General features: G+C 41.7%; 1 protein-coding gene across 1 annotated transcript in view; it reads right to left on the reverse strand.

Annotated features, from left to right (window-relative positions):
• Positions 1-790: 790 nt before the first annotated feature.
• Positions 791-17,237, reverse strand: part of LOC135224789 (trichoplein keratin filament-binding protein-like) — a 276,218-nt gene continuing 259,771 nt past the window's right edge. Inside the window, exon 15 of the mRNA XM_064264114.1 lies at positions 791-984. Coding sequence (XP_064120184.1) covers positions 955-984 — 30 coding nt within the window. The 3' untranslated portion in view covers positions 791-954. The remainder of the gene's footprint in view (positions 985-17,237) is intronic.

The raw sequence follows: 17,237 nt of genomic DNA on the forward strand, positions 1-17,237 counted from the left end.
AATCTCTCTCTCTCTCTCTCATCTTCTACTGATTGATTAGATCATTTTCATGGACGTGTATGTAATAAGTTTATCATTAATATTTTCCAATAAAAATACTATAAGTACAAATTCATATCTGAGTATTTTAAATACAATAATCATTCCATTTCTTCTCTTTTAAAATACTGTAAGGACAATCTCTCTCTCTCTCTCTCTCTCTCCTCTCCACAAGATACTTGTCATACATTTGGTGTTTCTATTTCTTCCTTTTATCTCTCTCTCTCTCAGCAAAAGAATTGATAGACAGACAAACATAATTGCACAGTCCTCTCTTTCTCTCTTCTCTGGAGAAATATATGTATTTATGGGAGGGGGAAAGAAAAAGTTGCCTACAGACATTCATTTCAATCTATTGAAAACGTAATGGAGTTATTCTCTCTCTCTCTCTCTCTCTCTCTCTCTCTCTCTCTCTCTCTCTCTCTCTCTCTCTCTTGTATTTTAATGAAAATATACAATAATTTGTGAATACACAGTGTTGCACATGAAAAAAGTAAATTAGTGATAATTTTAGAGATACGGCCCTAAGAAAAATTGCAAATTAGTAGTGAAATTTTCCCTGTGGACATGTTTTCAAGAACGTCGTTCCGGCTTACGACGATTTTCGGGTTACGACGCGTCTTAAGAACGGAACCCCCGTCATAACCCGGGGACCACCTGTATACATTATGGATTTATGTACGTTCTTAAAACTAATGCTCTAACAATACAAAGGGTGAAATGCATAATATATGCATACAAAACACAAAAAGAATACAGCACTTTGTTATTATAATATACATGGCAAGGCGTACAGTAAAATACATAGAAGTGGACACTGCACATTATAGGTACAGACAGATAAATATATATTTATAACCCAATATAAAAGTAAAGCTGCTGTGTGGTCCCTTAAGGATATTTTGCATTAGTCTCTCACCATAAAAACCTCTTTCTTCCGAAACGCTGTAGGAAAGAGAAAATGAATTCAGATCAATGATACAACATACTATGTACAAGTAAATTTAGTCATTTTTATTTTCACAGAGTAAAATACAGTTGTACCTCAATTTAATATGTAGATGATTTAGGGATCTGGTTTTGTGATAAGTAAAAAAAAATTGTCAAGTAACAAAGACCCTATACTACTATATATTATTGCCTGCACTTGAATATATTCTAGATATCGTACAGCTATTGTTAATTCCAGTTCCTAACTAAACTAACATGTACTGTACACTTAACATTCAATTCAAGAGATCTATCTGAAAATGTACAACATCTAAAACAGTGGCCAAGCAAGAAATAATGATAATAATGTAGCTGGTAAGTATAAAAGTCCATTAAGTGCAGCATTGCCTTATACAAATAAATTTCATGTTCACATGTACAAACCTATGATTTTCATTCATATTTTAAAGCCAAGTTAAGGGTGGACAACTTGGAAATAGCTGCTCAACTTGTGTAAACAATGATTGGTGTAGATGAAACTTTCCTATACGGGAATGCCCATATCCTGCTCATTAAATTTTCATATTCTTAATCTTTGTCCGCATACCTGAAGTATATACCGCCTAGGGATAAATAAATCTTCTACCTAAATAAAACATGACAACATTTTAAAAATGACATTTTTATAATAAAATCCAATTTTATATATACTTACAATGTTTCTAGTATCGAGAGCTAAAATCTAAAATTTGTGGTAGTGATTCTTTTGTTTTGGTGTAGGTAACAAGACTTGCCCACTTTCAGGAGGAAAAGGAACAACTGAGCCAAGAGCTTCAATCTGTTTGTGCCCTGATGTCCATGTGATGGGAGGAGGGAGGGCTCCCACGTTAATTACTTGGTAAGTATATATAAGATTTTATTATAAAAATGTAATTTTTTTCTGAGTAAATTACCAAGTAATCACATAGCAGATTCCACATTGACAAGAGGTGGGAGACATGGACTACTTTCTTCTTCTTTCCAACCATTATTCCTACATTAAGGGGTCAGTTGCCAGATATACCTTATTCCTTACAATATCAGGCATGGTTTATTGTTTGGCAAAAGGGTTTCATGACTGCATGCCCTTGTTGTCACCTACCACAGTTATTGGCAGTGGGCCTTGCCTTTGAGTAAAAAAAAGTCTACCTACCAGGCGGTAGTTTCCACAGTTATTAGGAGTGGGACTAGCCTTTTACTAAAAAGTAAGACTGCAAGGCAGCAGTTTCCACAGTTATTGGTGTTGGGCCTAGCCTTTTACTAAAAGTAAGATTGCAAGGCAGCAAAGCAGCAGCTGTCCTCCTAGTCACCTTTTGCAACACGCAGGACCTATGGTGGTAGCAATCTTAACCCCCTACAACAGGGATAAGGTGGGAGACATTCTACCCCAAATCATTAGAAAGTAATGAACTCGTGAATAGAAAAAAGGTCTGCATTGGGGCAATGCTGGTTGCTTCCTTAACTGGTAAGAGAGCTGCTGCAGAAAGACATGGACTATTCTACCACAAATCATTAGAAAGTAATGAACATGTGAATAGAAAAAAGACCTGCATTGGGACAATGCTTGTTGTTTCCTTACGTGGTAAGAGAGCTGCTGCACAAAGATACTGCCTCTGGTTGGCATTCATCTTACAAAGTAGAAGGGGAGCGGTATAGCCCTGAGTCACCTGCTACATTATTGGGAACTTTGTGGCAAAGATCAGTTCTAAACTCTAGCAAAGTATAAAAAGATGCCACTGCCCAGAGTGCAGTAACAATGCACAAAAGTCAGAAAACAATGCTGTTACCTACACCATAAAATAGCAACTCCAACCCCAAACCATAAAATAAAACTGGTGGGTATCTGAGTACATGGTAACTCCCCCGACTCCCTATTATAATTCAACACCCTGATTCAAGGCACAGAAAGGATAGAAGGGATGCTTCCTATGTTCCCTTCCCCGATACCATGCCTAAGGTACTGCACTTACTATACACTCTCCACTTCTTTTAAATATTGTGATGCAAATACATACTCCAATACCTTGTCTGAAGAATATCTGTCAGAGAATGGTTCTTAAAAGCTAAAGACATGGAAACCTTCAGAGTAGGAAGAAGTTCTTCTCCTACCTGTGAGTGCTTCTCTGTTGAAGTCTCTTAAAAAGGATACAGCATTCTTTGTAAGAGGGCGAGAGGGATCTTTGACCGAAGTTCACAAGTTACTGAAAGGTCCTCTTGTCTCCTCTGTCCTCCGAAGATAGAACTTTAAAGCCCTTACCAGGCAGAGAACTCTTTCTTTTTCTTCTGCCCCTATTATTTCTGTCAAACTTTTGATCATGAAAGAAAAAGGCCAGGGTCAAGCGGGATTCTCATTTTTAGCGACAAAACCTAGAAATAAGGAACAAATCACATTTTCTGCAGAGAAACTGATCCTCTTGTCCAGAACCTATATCTCGCTGACCCTATTAGCTGTAGCCAAGGCTACCAGAAGGAGGGTCTTAGTCAGATTCCTGAAGGAGGTGACATCGAGAGGCTCAAAAGGAAGGCCCAAAGGCCATTTTAAAACTGCATCTAAATTCCAGGATACGTTATGGTTCTGTATTCCTTTGCTTTCTAGGATCAAAATACTTCATCGAATCCAAGCTGTATTGTTCGAGGAGAAGTCTAGTCCTCTGTGTCTGAAGACTGAGTGAAGCATGGCCCTTTTTATTGTGACAAAAATAATCTGGAATTCCTAAGAGAAAGGAGAAAATCTGCAATTTCTGTTATAGTTGTCTTTGAAGAAGAGATGCCATTTTGTCTGTACCCTGTGGAAGACTAACCACTTATTTTGGCAGACATTAGAGGAAGATCTGCATCTGCATTCTAGAATAGCTTTGGCAAAAGCCCTTAAAAAACCTTTAGCTCTGAGGAGTCTTTTGACAGTTTGTTTCCTGTCAGAGCTAGAGAAGACAATCCTTGATAAAAACTTCTGAAATGTGGTTGAGAAGATTATTCTTTTGAAGGTGTAACATTGGAAAATCTACCAGAAGTTCCATGAGATCTGGAAACCACTCTTTTAGTTGCAAAACCAGGGCAATCTGCATCATTGATACATTCCTGTGAGATAGGAATTAGTCAGACCAAACCTGAAGCTATGTGTCCGTCGCACATGCTAGAGGATCTGGGACTGGAGAGTAAAAGAGGGGAAGGCGATGATTCCTGTGTGCAGCAGAGGACTAGCAATGGCCTTCTCCAGTCTCCATAGGGACTCACAGACTAATTGATCCAGTGTCCATTCCGTGGGAATGACCTGATTGTGTCTGCTTAGTTGATCTGCTAGTACATTCAGTCTTTCCTGTATGATCGTCAAGGCCATTGTTCGATTCTGTTTGGCCCATAGAAGAAGGGCCCTTGCTGCTTCACAGAGTGAAAATAATGTGTTCTTCACCATTTCCTGATGTACAACAGGGCCATGGTGTTGTCTGATTGAAGTGCTATGACTGTCATACACTCACAATGCAAACTTTTTGAGTCCTGGATGAATCACTTTTTATTCTTTCACACTGATATGCTATTCCTTTTGTTCTTGCGACCATGTCCCTGAGACCTTATCTCCCTGGGGAACACCCCAAGATGTCGCCATAAAAACTAGGTCGGGGTTCCGAGGGGACATAGACTAGCCTTCTCGTAACTTGTCTTCTGACCTCCACTACAGCAGGTGTCTCTTGATATTCTGAGTCACTGGAAATACAAATGAATCCGGATCTCTTCCTACCCAAGCTGGCCCTGAGATAGAACTGCAGGACTCTCATGTGGAGTCTCCCCAGCAAACAAACTGTTCTATCAAGGCCAATATCCTGAGAAGGCTCATCCACTTGTTGGCCAAGCATGGTTGGAGAGCGGGGAATTTGTCTACCATTCGTAAACAGGACTCCAGTCTTTTGGGGAACGGAAAAGCCCAAAGAAGATGAGACTGCAGAGTCATTCACAAATAAACTAAATCATGCAACAGAACTAGCTAAGGCTTTTGATGGTTTATCAGCAATCCTAATTCTTGAGTTAACAGAAGTGTCTTCTATAAGTCACCCTGCTCGGAGGACTTATGGAAGACGCTATCCCTTCGTTGGAGAGTGAAGGAGCCAATCATCCAGGTATAACTCTATATTGATCCCCATTCAATGAAGCCATCCTGCCAAGGGGGAAAGAACTCGGGTAAAACCTTGAGGTGCCGTCAATAGTTTGAAACATAGGGGCAGAAACTGGAAGATCTGGTTTTGGAATACAAACCTTGGTTACTTCCTTGATTCAGGATGTATGGGGGTGTGGAAGTATACATCCTGCATGTCTACTGAGACCATCCAGTCTCCTTGATGAATCACTGAGAGAATGGTGTGATTCATCTCCATACGAAACTTTGTCTTTTGCACAGACATTCAGTGCCCTTACATTCAAGACTAGTTTCTATCCCCTTGGGGGATGGGAACCAACAAAAAGGTAATTGTAAAAACATTCTGAGCACACATCTTCTCAAGGAGGGAGAGTACTTCCTCTGCAAGGGCTGAAAACCTCTTGGAGCCTATGGACTTGACAATCAAGACAATGGGCTTCTTGACCAAGGGAGGTTTTTCTAGAAAAGGGATTAAATAGGCAAATCTCAAGACTTCTATCACCTATTGTTCTGCCCCTCTCTTGCTCCAATTCTCCCAAAAATACTGGAGCCTGGCACCTACTGGAGCATGGAGGACACTGTCTTCATTTCTTGGAGGAAGGCTTGGCTGAAGACTTCTTAACAGCACAAGAGCTGAATCAAACATTAACTCTTGCTCTAGGGTTAGATCTTTGTCTACTCCCACAAAAGGGAAAGGGCTGCAATGGAGAGGAAGACTTGACAATGGAAGTTGAAGGGGTTTCCTTAGGGTGTCTAGTGGACTGTTCTACTAAGTCCTGTGTAGACTTTTTCTGCAACACTGTTGCAATCTCACTGATCACCAAAGGAGGGAACAAGAAGTCCCAAACTAAAGGAGAGAAGAGAGTGGACTTCTGAGCTGCAGTTATGTTGATTTGATGAATTTATAAATCAAACAAATAAAATAAAGGTGGTTTTAAAACTATGGTAAAAACCAATATCCCTCAAAAATTATAACTTCACATTTCGAGTATGCAAACAAGAATAAAAAATTTGTACATACATATACCATACACATACTCATATTCATATCAGCATGCTTATATAAACAACTTTTAGTGTATACACTACACTTGGCAATGTACCAAGAGGTCAATATCAAATTTCATTAAAAAGGTTAATGTCTCTAAGGAATCCAACAATTCTATTAACAGCTACATCTGGACCAAGCAGTTCAGCTATATCCCTGCCCACTAACCCATGTCTCTGCTGTGCTGCTCAATACCTATGGCAATGTAATACAATAAGTTCCACAGTAAGAGGAGTCACACTGCATACAGACTGGTGCAGTTACCCCCTCCAAGAGGAATCAGTGGGTCAATCGAGTATGGCCACTTCTAAGATGAAATAATAGTTTCTACCCTATGATTTTGTTGGAATCGAGATGGCCAATGTTCAATACTTTGTCTGATCTTCCTGTACTTTTTATTGTTGGTTTAATGGGAAGATGACCAACGTGCTTGCCATTTATTTTTAACATATGAACGAATAGTCCTTTTCATGTTAGCAGAAGGAATATGGTGGAAGAGAAATTCTTTAGTAATGACATCTCTTGCATCATGGTCAGCAAGTTCGTTACCAGCAATACCTACATGGGCAAGAACCCAGCAAAAATGGACTGATTTGAATTTGGAAGCAAGCCTATACAACCATTCTTGAATACGTTAAATAATTGGATGTTTAGGGTTATATTGCTTAATGGCCATGAGTACACTATAAGAATCTGAGCATATGGTGAAATTATTACCCTGTAGAGCAGAAACAATCTCAAGAGATTTGGCTAATGCAATTAATTCAGCTGTAAAAATAGAGGCATTATTGGAAAGTCTGCCCACACGAGTTATTACCATGAACAACAGCACAACCAACACCACTTGATGTCTTTGATCCATCAGTGAATAGTTTGACAGAACCTGAATGTATTTGGTCACGATCAAGAAAACAAGCCTTTACTTCTTGGACGTTAACCAATTTTTTAACCACAACTTTTTGACAGACTGATGGTTCTGGGGTCAACCAAGGAGGCAACTTAAAGCAATGTATTGCCTTAATTTTTTGGTCTTTAATAGACACACTGTCAACTGCATTAATAATTCTAACATGAAAAGGCTTAGATGCTCTAGCATTTGAAAACCCCTGTGGATCGTTTTGGTTAAGAATAGAGGCTGCAGGGTTTTCTGGGCAACCTCTTAATTTGAACATAGACCACAGTCCCAGTTCCTCTTGACGTAAGTCTAGAGGGAGCTTTTAACTGGAGATGTCTTAAATGCACCAGAGCATATTCTTACACCGGCATGATGAACTACATCCAACTCCTTAAGTTTGCTTGCACTTGTTGAAGAGTATACACTTGGCAACCATACTCTAACTTTGATTTACACAATGAGTCATATAACCGTAAAAGTGACTCCTTATCAGCACCGCAGTTTAAACCTGAGACTACTTTTGAAATGTTAAGGGACTTCTTTACCTTAATCATCAAGGAGTCAATATGACTAGCCCAAGTTAGCTTCTTAGCAAAGATCATCCCTAAAAACTTCACATTCTCCTCAAATAGTATTAGTGTCTTTCAGCTTAATATTTGGGATGGTTTCCTTTCGAGAACATCTCGTAAAACGAACTGCCACAGTTTTAGAAGGGGAGAATCGAAAGCCATTGTCATCAGCCCAATTGCTGATTGCATTAAGTGACTTTTGCAGGAAATTACAAGCTGCAACAGCATCATAACTAGTAACATAAATAGCAAGGCCATCCACAAACAAAGATGCCTTTACTGGAGATGAGACACATTCAACAGTGCTATTTATAGCCACAGCAAATAAGGTGACACTCAACAAACTGCCTTGTGGGATGCCTTCCTCAAGCTCAAAGGCATTTGACAAGGTGTTTCCAATTGTAACTAATATATCTATCACTTAGAAATGAGGTGATGAAATTCAACATATTACTTTGTATTCCCTTGTCATGAAGCTGCTTAATAATACCAAAACGCTAAGTAGCGTCATAGGCTTTTTCAAGATCGAAGAAGACTTCTATAATCTGACAGCATTTTGAGAAACCTTGCTGAATTTGGGTTGATAATCTTAGTAGTGGGTCCAGAGTGGAATGATTTCTCCTAAATTCAAATTGGACAGATGATAACAAACCATTTTTTTCTAGATGCCACATTAGTCTAGAATTCACAATTTTCTCAAACAAATTGCACACAACTTGTAAGAGATATTGGCCAATAGCTTGTAGGATGATGTGGATCTTTCAATGGTTTCTTAATGGGAACAATTGCAATTTTCCAAGAAGGGGGGGGAGAATACAAATTTCCCATATTTTGTTAAAGATTTTAAGGAGATAAGATTTAGCCGAGTCTGGAAGATTTTTCAGCATGCTATAAAGAATGTTATCATTCCCAAGGGATGCTGATTCAGATGATGACCGAGCATCCCTTAACCCTTAAACGCCTACTGGACATATTATACGTTGACTAAAATTGTCTGTCGGGCGCTAAGCGGACGTACGGTATGTCGACTACAAAAAGTTTTTTTAAATATTCGCGGAAAAATAGTTATAGGCCTAGTTTCCAATAAATTTTAAAACACACGCCTTGAGGGATGCTGGGAGCTCATGGATCACGCTGTTGTTTGTTTACAAGTGTTGCCCAGCTGCGCATGCGGGAATTTCTTTCTTTTCGCACTAAAAAGCATCAGTGATGGATCTCAGAAATTCTTTCGTCACTTTGTCGTAATTTTTGCACCGTGTTATATTAGCCGTTACATAGTTTTATATATGAAAATGTGCACAAAGTCATTTAGAATACAACAAAAAAACAACCCATGGTTGTAGCTTTTATCAGTTTTGAAATATTTTCATATAAATCATGATAAGTGCCAAAATTTCAACCTTCGGTCAACTTTGACTCGACCGAAATGGTCAAAAAAAGCAATTGCAAGCTAAAACTCTTATATTAAGTAATATTCAATCATTTACCTTCATTTTGCAACAAATTGAAAGTCTCTAGCACAATATTTTGATTTATGGTGAATTTTTGAAAAAAAAAAAAAACTTTTTCCTTATGTCCACGCAGTAATTCGGCCGAAAATCTCAGAAATTCTTTCGTTACTTTGTCGTAATTTTTGCACTTTTATATTAGCCGTTACATAAAGTTTTATATATGAAAATGTGCATAATTTCATGTACAATACAACAAAGAAAAAACAACCCATGGTTGTAGCTATTATCAGTTCTGAAATATTTTCATATAAATCACGATAAGTGCCAAAATTTCAACCTTCGGTCAACTTTGACTCGACCAAAATGGTCGAAAAAACAATTGTAAGCTAAAACTCTTACATTCTAGTAATATTGAATCATTTACCTTCATTTTGCAACAAATTGGATGTCTCTAACACAATATTTCGATTTATGGTGAATTTAAGAAAAAACTTTTTCCTTATGTCTGCATGCAGTAGCTCGGCCGAAAATCTCAGAAATTCTTTCGTCACTGTCGTAATATTTGCACCATTTTATATTAGCCGTTACATAAAGCTTTATAAATGAAAATGTGTGCAATTTCATGTAGAATACAACAAAAAATAACTTCTGGCTATAGCTTTTATCAGTTTTGAAATATTTTCATATAAATCCCGATAAATAGAAAAATTCAACCTTCGTTCAACTTTAACTCGACCCAAATGGTCAAAAACTGCAGTCTAGTAATATTCAATCAATTACCTTCATTTTGCAACAAATGGAAAGTCTCTAGCACAATATTTTGATTTATGGTGAAGTAAAAAAAAAAACTTTTTATTACGTCCGCGCGTTACGAATTCATGCATCATTTTGTGATAATATTTTCTCTGTTACTTTGATTGTTTTACAATTTGTTGTATACCAAAATCATTGCAATTTAGTGTACAATACAATGAAAAAAATTAACTCCTTAGCTTTAACCGTTTTGCTCACAGTGCGATTTGTATACAATTACTATATATCAAAAAATTTTCATTTCTGATGGTTGCATACTAAACTTCAGGCAATGACAAAAAGAGGAGCCAAAAATGAACTCTTAATCTTAAAAACTAAGCGTGCTGTGATTTAAAAAAAAAAAAATTCCACTTCGGCGCTAACTCCCGAACGCCACCAGCATATGACAGACACTTTGGTAAATAGCGGCTCAGCGTTTAAGGGTTGATTCCCCCAAAGTTAACTTGGAATTATAAGAGTCACCATTTCCGGAATTAGGGGAAATGGCTAAATTCCTAATATTCTGGAAATGAGTTGAGTAGTTCCTGGAACTCGATACTTCTGAGAAATGCTCACACAGTTTTTCAGCAACTTCATTAGGCTTAGTGACAAGGTCTCCACTGATTTTCAGACAAGGTGTTGGTGTTGGGACATATTTGCAACTTAGTTTTCTAATCTTTTTTCCAAATCAATCTGGTTGGGATCTTGGAATTTATGCCATTTATACAAAAAAAAAGTCAGGATGATCTTTTTACTTTTTAAAAATACGCTTCTGTTTTGCAATAGCTCGTTGGTAAATAGATTTTTCTGTTGCAGACTGAATGGATTTATAGGGCCTGTAACATTTCCTGGTAATTTCCCTCAAATTACCACAGGTTATATCCCACCATGGAACAGCAGGTCTTTGTGGTTTCCCTTTTGTTCTTAGGTACTGAGTTTTCAGTACTATTCAGTATTTCAGAGGCAAAGTACTTATAAGCTTTTATATGGCATTTGAAGGACTCAAATTCCTGGGATAGGTTAATACCCTCTTGAAATTTGACCAAATCTGCTTCCTTTTCCTTCCATTTAATAGAAAAATTCGAGGGCACATTTCTCACAAACTTCAGATGAATGGGAAAGTGATCACTGTCATGTAGAAATTCTTCTACAGACCAGTTAAAATCCAAATAGAGTGAAGAAGAGCAAATACTCAAGTCTATAGCAGATGAATCACCTGTGTGGACATTATGATGTCATAGTACCATCATTAAAAAGTTTAAGATCATTGTTATTAACAATGTCATTAATGATCCTACCCTCTGTGACTAAAAATTTACCACCCCAAAGTGGATTGTGAGAATTAAAATCACCAAGTAGTAAAAAAGGAGGAAGTTGATCAATTAAAAATTGAATGTTCCCAAGAGTGAACTTACATCTTGGGGGAAAGTAAAGAGAGCAGATTGTAATTTCTTGGTCAAAAGTAGCCCAGATAGCAATTACTTGAAGCTGCATGTTAAGGGGAACAATACAAATTTGCAATGATTCAGCAATAACTATTGCAACACCTCCATGGGCCTGGTTCCCATCAGTCATCTCATAGTTTAGACCTGGATTGTATATTGCATCTCTTAACTTAGTTTCTTGGAGACATACAACCCCTGGATTATGCTTATGCAGTAATACTTTTAGCATTTCTGAGCGAGTCCTTAGTCCCTTACAAATCCACTGTAAAATGTCCAGATTGAACTTTTATTGCTTGGATCTCCCAAGGGCAATTCAACTGCAATCTATACTATTGCTTTGGTTTATTTTCCATGTGGGACTTTGTAGAAATTTCTCTGGATTGTCTTGATATATGAGGCTTATGATTAGATCTGTTGTGTTTTTTAGTGGCTTTCTGATATGGAGCAGAGTGGACCTCTACTACAATAGTCTTAGTATCCAAGGAACTTGATTCCTTGGCTGTTTCTGAGGCAGATTGTTGACCTCACTTTTGTTACTCTTTTTATGGAGTTTTGATATGTCCATACTTTGAACAGGTGGAGGAGAGGATGAAGTTCATACTCTTTTATGGAACTTTGCTTTGTTCTTGTTCCATTTCTTCAGGGGTTTCTTGTTGCAAAGATGGGAGAGACAAAGGGAAGGTCTTATCAACTGGAGATGATTCTACTGTAAAAGTAGGCACATCTTCCTTAAAGGAGGGTGCTTCAACCCTAGCAGGCTGAGCACCTAGATCAGATGTCTTTGTTTCCAGAGTTCTTTTTTTTAAGCCCGATACAGGTGCGACATTCTTAGCTTGAGCATTTATAGGGGCTACAGAATTCAGAGCCATATACCTTTTGGTTGTTTTGAACAAGGACCATGTTCAGGGGCTGAGCAATTACTATAAATTTTATTTCTGGGCTCAGCTCGTGTCGGCCTATGAAAGTATCCTTAATATCATTCTTTCTAGGCAAAATTAATCTAAAATTACCAGAGAAAAACAAAATTAAGAAAATGTCAGTAAAACTGACTCGCTCACTCTATAAAAGAAGTGTCGGTATGAGAATAGGGGCGAGTGGGATCACTACCACGAGTCATTCACCATTTAGACCTTCCAATCTAAAATCCCCACTAGAGAGAGCTGATACTAACGGGTGATGCGGCCGCTACTACTACTACTAGTGACGCCACGGACAGCAGCGCCCCTAGCGGACATCCTTAATTATTAGACGGTACACGTTGTACGCTTTTTTCTTTCGTGCCGTGTTATCTTTGGATTTATCTCCTTATTCACCATGGAACGTGCTGCCATATCATCGGCTAAGTTAAGTGCCTCATAAGTAGTATTTTACCGTATTTAGTCTTCCAGGGACCAGTATTTTCCTTCTAATAGTCATATACGGTTTCCCGGTCGACTCGTGGCGGCGCCATGCCGCCTCATGTTAAGAATTCCCGGTCTTCCATACTGGGACTTTTCTATACTTATGGGCTTTACTATATCACGTTCATCGTTTTTTACATCGTTTTTATAGCTAGGTCAGCCCTTTTAACCATTTCTCTTAGTTTGGTATTTAGGGCTATTCTGTGTTTCTGGCCCAGCATTCCGGCTCTTTGCTCTTCATCGGCTATCGCTGGCTCCGAGTAGTCAACTGTTCCTCGGAACAGTTTTGCCTCCTCCTGGGCTTCTTTTTTCTTTTACTAAAAGTGTCTTTTCCACCTTTACGATGTAATTTTAGTTTTATTTAGTGTGTTCGGCTAGCCTAGGTGCATGTCCCATGCGTTGGTACAGTCTGGTCACGTGGCCCTTCCACGGTTGTGTTGCTATCGCGGCTTAGCCACTTGCGGTCACGTGTTCCATAGCACCTTACCCTTCCCCTTCCCTCCCTACCAGGTATAGGGAGGGGTCTGGGGGACCCCTTGGTTACCATGACAACCTCAGTAGCCTTCCTCCCTCTTTCTCTGAGGAGGCCAGGGGTTCCTCCCAGCTGGGGTATAGGGCGACCACTTGTCTCGGGTACCGGGTCACCGAGCGGGTAGTTGTTGGGACGGGGAGGAGTAGGCCACCCCCCCCTTCTCTCTCCTCCCGCCGCATCACACGCCAGAAACCCCCCCCCCCCCCCCCCATTGCTTAAGTCCCACCTTTCCCCTACTGTAACGAACGGAGCCTCCGCTTTGGTTATAGTTCATCTGGCTCCGCCAGCGGGCGTGGTCACTACTAGTGGTCTATTGCTTGCCTACTATATCCTGCCTTTTTCCCGCTAACCTGGAGGAGAGCTTGCTTCTTACCCGGGCACTCTTCTAGTAGACGGGGAAAAGATTTATATATATTTCGTTATAAATATAAGGATGTACCCTATTTTACGGTGAATTTTAGTATTATCTAACTGTGTGTATACCATCTCCGTCGTTCTCCGTCGTGGTTTCATAGCTCACCACCACACCTGGTTGGATATTTTCTCTTGTCTCCGGCGTAGCTTAGACAACTCCACCACCTAGTTACCACACGTATTATGGTGGGGCTCTGGTTTAATCTAACTTTCACGCTCACCGGCATGCAGCGGAGCAATTGTTAGGCTGTAAGTGTCCCTCCTGATACTTATGTATCTTTCCACTTACAGGCTACCAACTGTCAGGTCCTGGGTGTAACGCGACGCTGTACGACCCCTGCGCCCACGATGAGTGCAGGACTCACGCCCCGTGTGCCACGACCCACAACGCCATGATCGTCTGGCACCCAAGAACGCCTGCACCATTTGCTATGACCTTGTCAGTCAGCTGGTGGGGGGGGGTAAGTCGATTTTAGACTTCTTTAATAACACTTAGTCATAAGCTTGTTTAAACCCCGTCCCCGCCACTTAAAGAAGAACTTCATTTCGCCTTCTCTTTCAGGCTGCCGCCGTGAAGGAAGTCGCCCTAGCAACCCTGAAGGCTTGGGGTGGGCGGCTTCGGGAAGAACGCCGCCAAGGGCCAGCCGTACATCTTAGATAGAAGCTGGCCGTTCAGATCTTCCCCGGCGGCAAATCAACAGGCACGTTGATCCTATCTCAGCAGCCCCTCTCATCGCTTCCATACAGCAAGAGGTGCAGCAGTCGTTCAGGTCCGTGGCCACGCACGAGCCGGTCCCAGACGTCGCAACTTTGGACCTGAACATCGAACCTATGGCGGTAGGGGCGGAGGATTTGTTGGTTGAGGTAGGTGTGTCGGGCGCCCAAGGTCTTTCCTTGGGCGCTCCTGGATCTTCTCCTGTTCCTTCTACTGCTTCTTTTCAAGGCTTTACGGGATCTGAGATCCCTGCCCGCTCTCCAGCTCTCTCTGTACCCCCTCCCCAAAGGTGAAGGGACATGAGAACAGAAAACCCTCCATAAGACGACTTCTAAGAAGTCGTCGTCGTCTTCTTCAGTAAAGAAGTCTTCGACTTCCTATGCTGACGCGGTGAAGGCTAAGCCGAGCTCTTCGTACTCCAAGAGCTCTAGAAGCAAGGCTTCTAAGGAGAAGGCTCGCGCTCCAGCTGAGCCAATGCCTTCTCCGGCCTCCACCGCATCCACTCCGGCAACGCCGGTTGGAGTAGCGGGACCCGAGCGCCTTTGATCCCACTGCCTTCTCAGCAGTGGTGATGCAACAGGTAGGAGAGATGGTAGGCTAGCAGGTCTAGGTCCCGCCCTCGGAAACCAAGTTTGAACAGAGTTTTTTGCGCAGCTGTCAAAACACCCTTAGTCAGTCGGGGGGCCTGATCCCATCCAAGATCTCTCTAACAAGAGTTAGAGAGAATGAGGACCGAGTAGCTGGGCTTTCTCAGGCTCCTCATCCAATCTCCCCAGTAGCAGGTTGCTGGCATTCTCCAGCTACCTCCTTATGAGTCGCTACCAGCCTTCTCCATGGATAACCCATGGAGAGTGGCCGCTTACGCTCCATTCAAGGACGGTATGATCTCTGTCCCGGAGTGTGGAACTCGAAGGATTGAGGACTTCGAGTTTTATCCTCCGGGATTGACTCAGCCTTTCATTGGATATGCTAGGCTGACCGTGGCGGCCCTCACTAGGGAGGACAAGATTTGCCCGAGAAACGTGCTATATAGTAGAGAGCACGCACAGCGGGAATGGGTTCACTGCCTGGAGGACTGAAAGTGTGCCAACACTAAGCTCCAGGCTTTCAAGAGTCCTTTCACTATTTTTGCGACGGAGGAGGGGAGGCTTCTCTTCCGTTCGCTACCAAAATAGTGGAAGCGACTCTTCAGGCAGTCCTCAAGGATGAGACCCATGACCGCAGCCTGAGGGAAGCGGATTCTACTTCTCCGCTCTTTCCAGCCTTCGGAGATTGTGGAGAACTTGCCTGCCACATTGACGCTTGGTAAGCTTAAACCAGACTGCGCAATGGACCAGTTTGGCGAAAAGAAGCTTCCAAGGCTGCCTGATACTTTGATCCAGGCAGAGTTCGATGCTCGAACTAGGTTTGGGAGGTCCCTCAACTCCTTAATTATCACTGAGATGGCGGCACTATCGTATGGCACAGAACCGCTATTTCAAGATTCTGGCCAAGTCTCAGCTCCAAACAGTTCAGACGGATGCTTTCGACTTCTTCCAAGCTAGGAGGAACTGCCGAAAGCACGTTCTGCAGGAGTGCACTATTAGGCACGAACCTAATAGACTCCTGGCTTCCAGCATGTGGGGGGCGGACCTCTTCCTAGAGTCCGCTGTGAATGAGGTGCACCATGAGGCTGCTAGGCTCAACCAGAGCCCTTATTAGAGCTAGGTGGGGCATCTCCTCATAAGAGGAAACAAGAATCCGCCCCTGCTGCTGGTAAGAAACTCAAGAAGTCTGGTAAAAGGTTCCAACCTTACCAGAAACATCAGCAGCAGCAACCAAAGCAGTTTTCGGTTCCAGGCCGTCCCAGTTACCCAACAGGGACACCATCAACCTCAAAACAGGCCCAACCCTCCGTCCTGTTGTCCCCCTCAGTCGCAACCCTCAACCTCCTACGCAGTCTCGCCGGCCTTCAACCCTATGTATGAAGGTCAGGCTTACCCTCCCTTTAAATAGGCTTTTCGAAGGTAGGTAACAGAGCGAGAGGCCACTTTCGCCAGCGTGGCACAGGAAGAGCGGCAAGGGGAAGGCAGTTCAGAGGAGGGCGCGGAGGTCAACCCGCCCAACAACAGTGAGGCTCCCCAGGTAGGAGGGAGGCTGTTCCTCTTCCGTCACAGTGGGGGTTCAGCAAATGGGCACAGAGCATCGTGTCCAAGGGATTGGGTTGGAGTTGGATCAAAGATCCCCCTCCAATCAAATCATTTTATCAGGAACCATCAAGGAATTGACAGATTACGCCGAGGGGGAACTCCTTCAGAAAGGAGCTATTGCGAGAGTCAAGCATCTAAAATTTTCAAGGTCGCTTATTCAGCGTGCCAAAGAAAGGCTCAACAAAAAGAAGGGTAATCTTAGACTTGTCAAGGCTAAACTCTTTCATTCGTTGCGACAAGTTCAAAATGCTTACCATCTCGCAAGTAAGGACCTTACTTCCCCGTGGAGCCGTCACATGCTCCATCGATCTTACAGACGCATACTATCATATCCCTATAGCCAGCACTTCTGCCCATTCCTAGGCTTCAAACTAGGAAATCAGACATTCTCATTCAAGTGATGCCCTTCGGTCTGAATGTAGCCCCCCACCCCGGGTATTCACGAAAATAGCAGAAGTGGTGGTTCAACAATTGAGAACTCAAGGGATAATGATAGCAGCATACCTCGACGATTGGTTTGATCTAGGCACCAACAGTCGAGGAATGTCTCAAAGCCACAAAAAAGGTAGTTCAATTTCTGGAACATCTGGGGTTCCAGATAAACAAGACGAAATCCAGACTTACTCCAGAGTCTCGTTTTCAGTGGAGGA

Source organism: Macrobrachium nipponense, chromosome 12 (genome assembly GCF_015104395.2).
Source record: "Macrobrachium nipponense isolate FS-2020 chromosome 12, ASM1510439v2, whole genome shotgun sequence".
In the NCBI taxonomy this organism is placed as follows: domain Eukaryota; kingdom Metazoa; phylum Arthropoda; class Malacostraca; order Decapoda; family Palaemonidae; genus Macrobrachium; species Macrobrachium nipponense.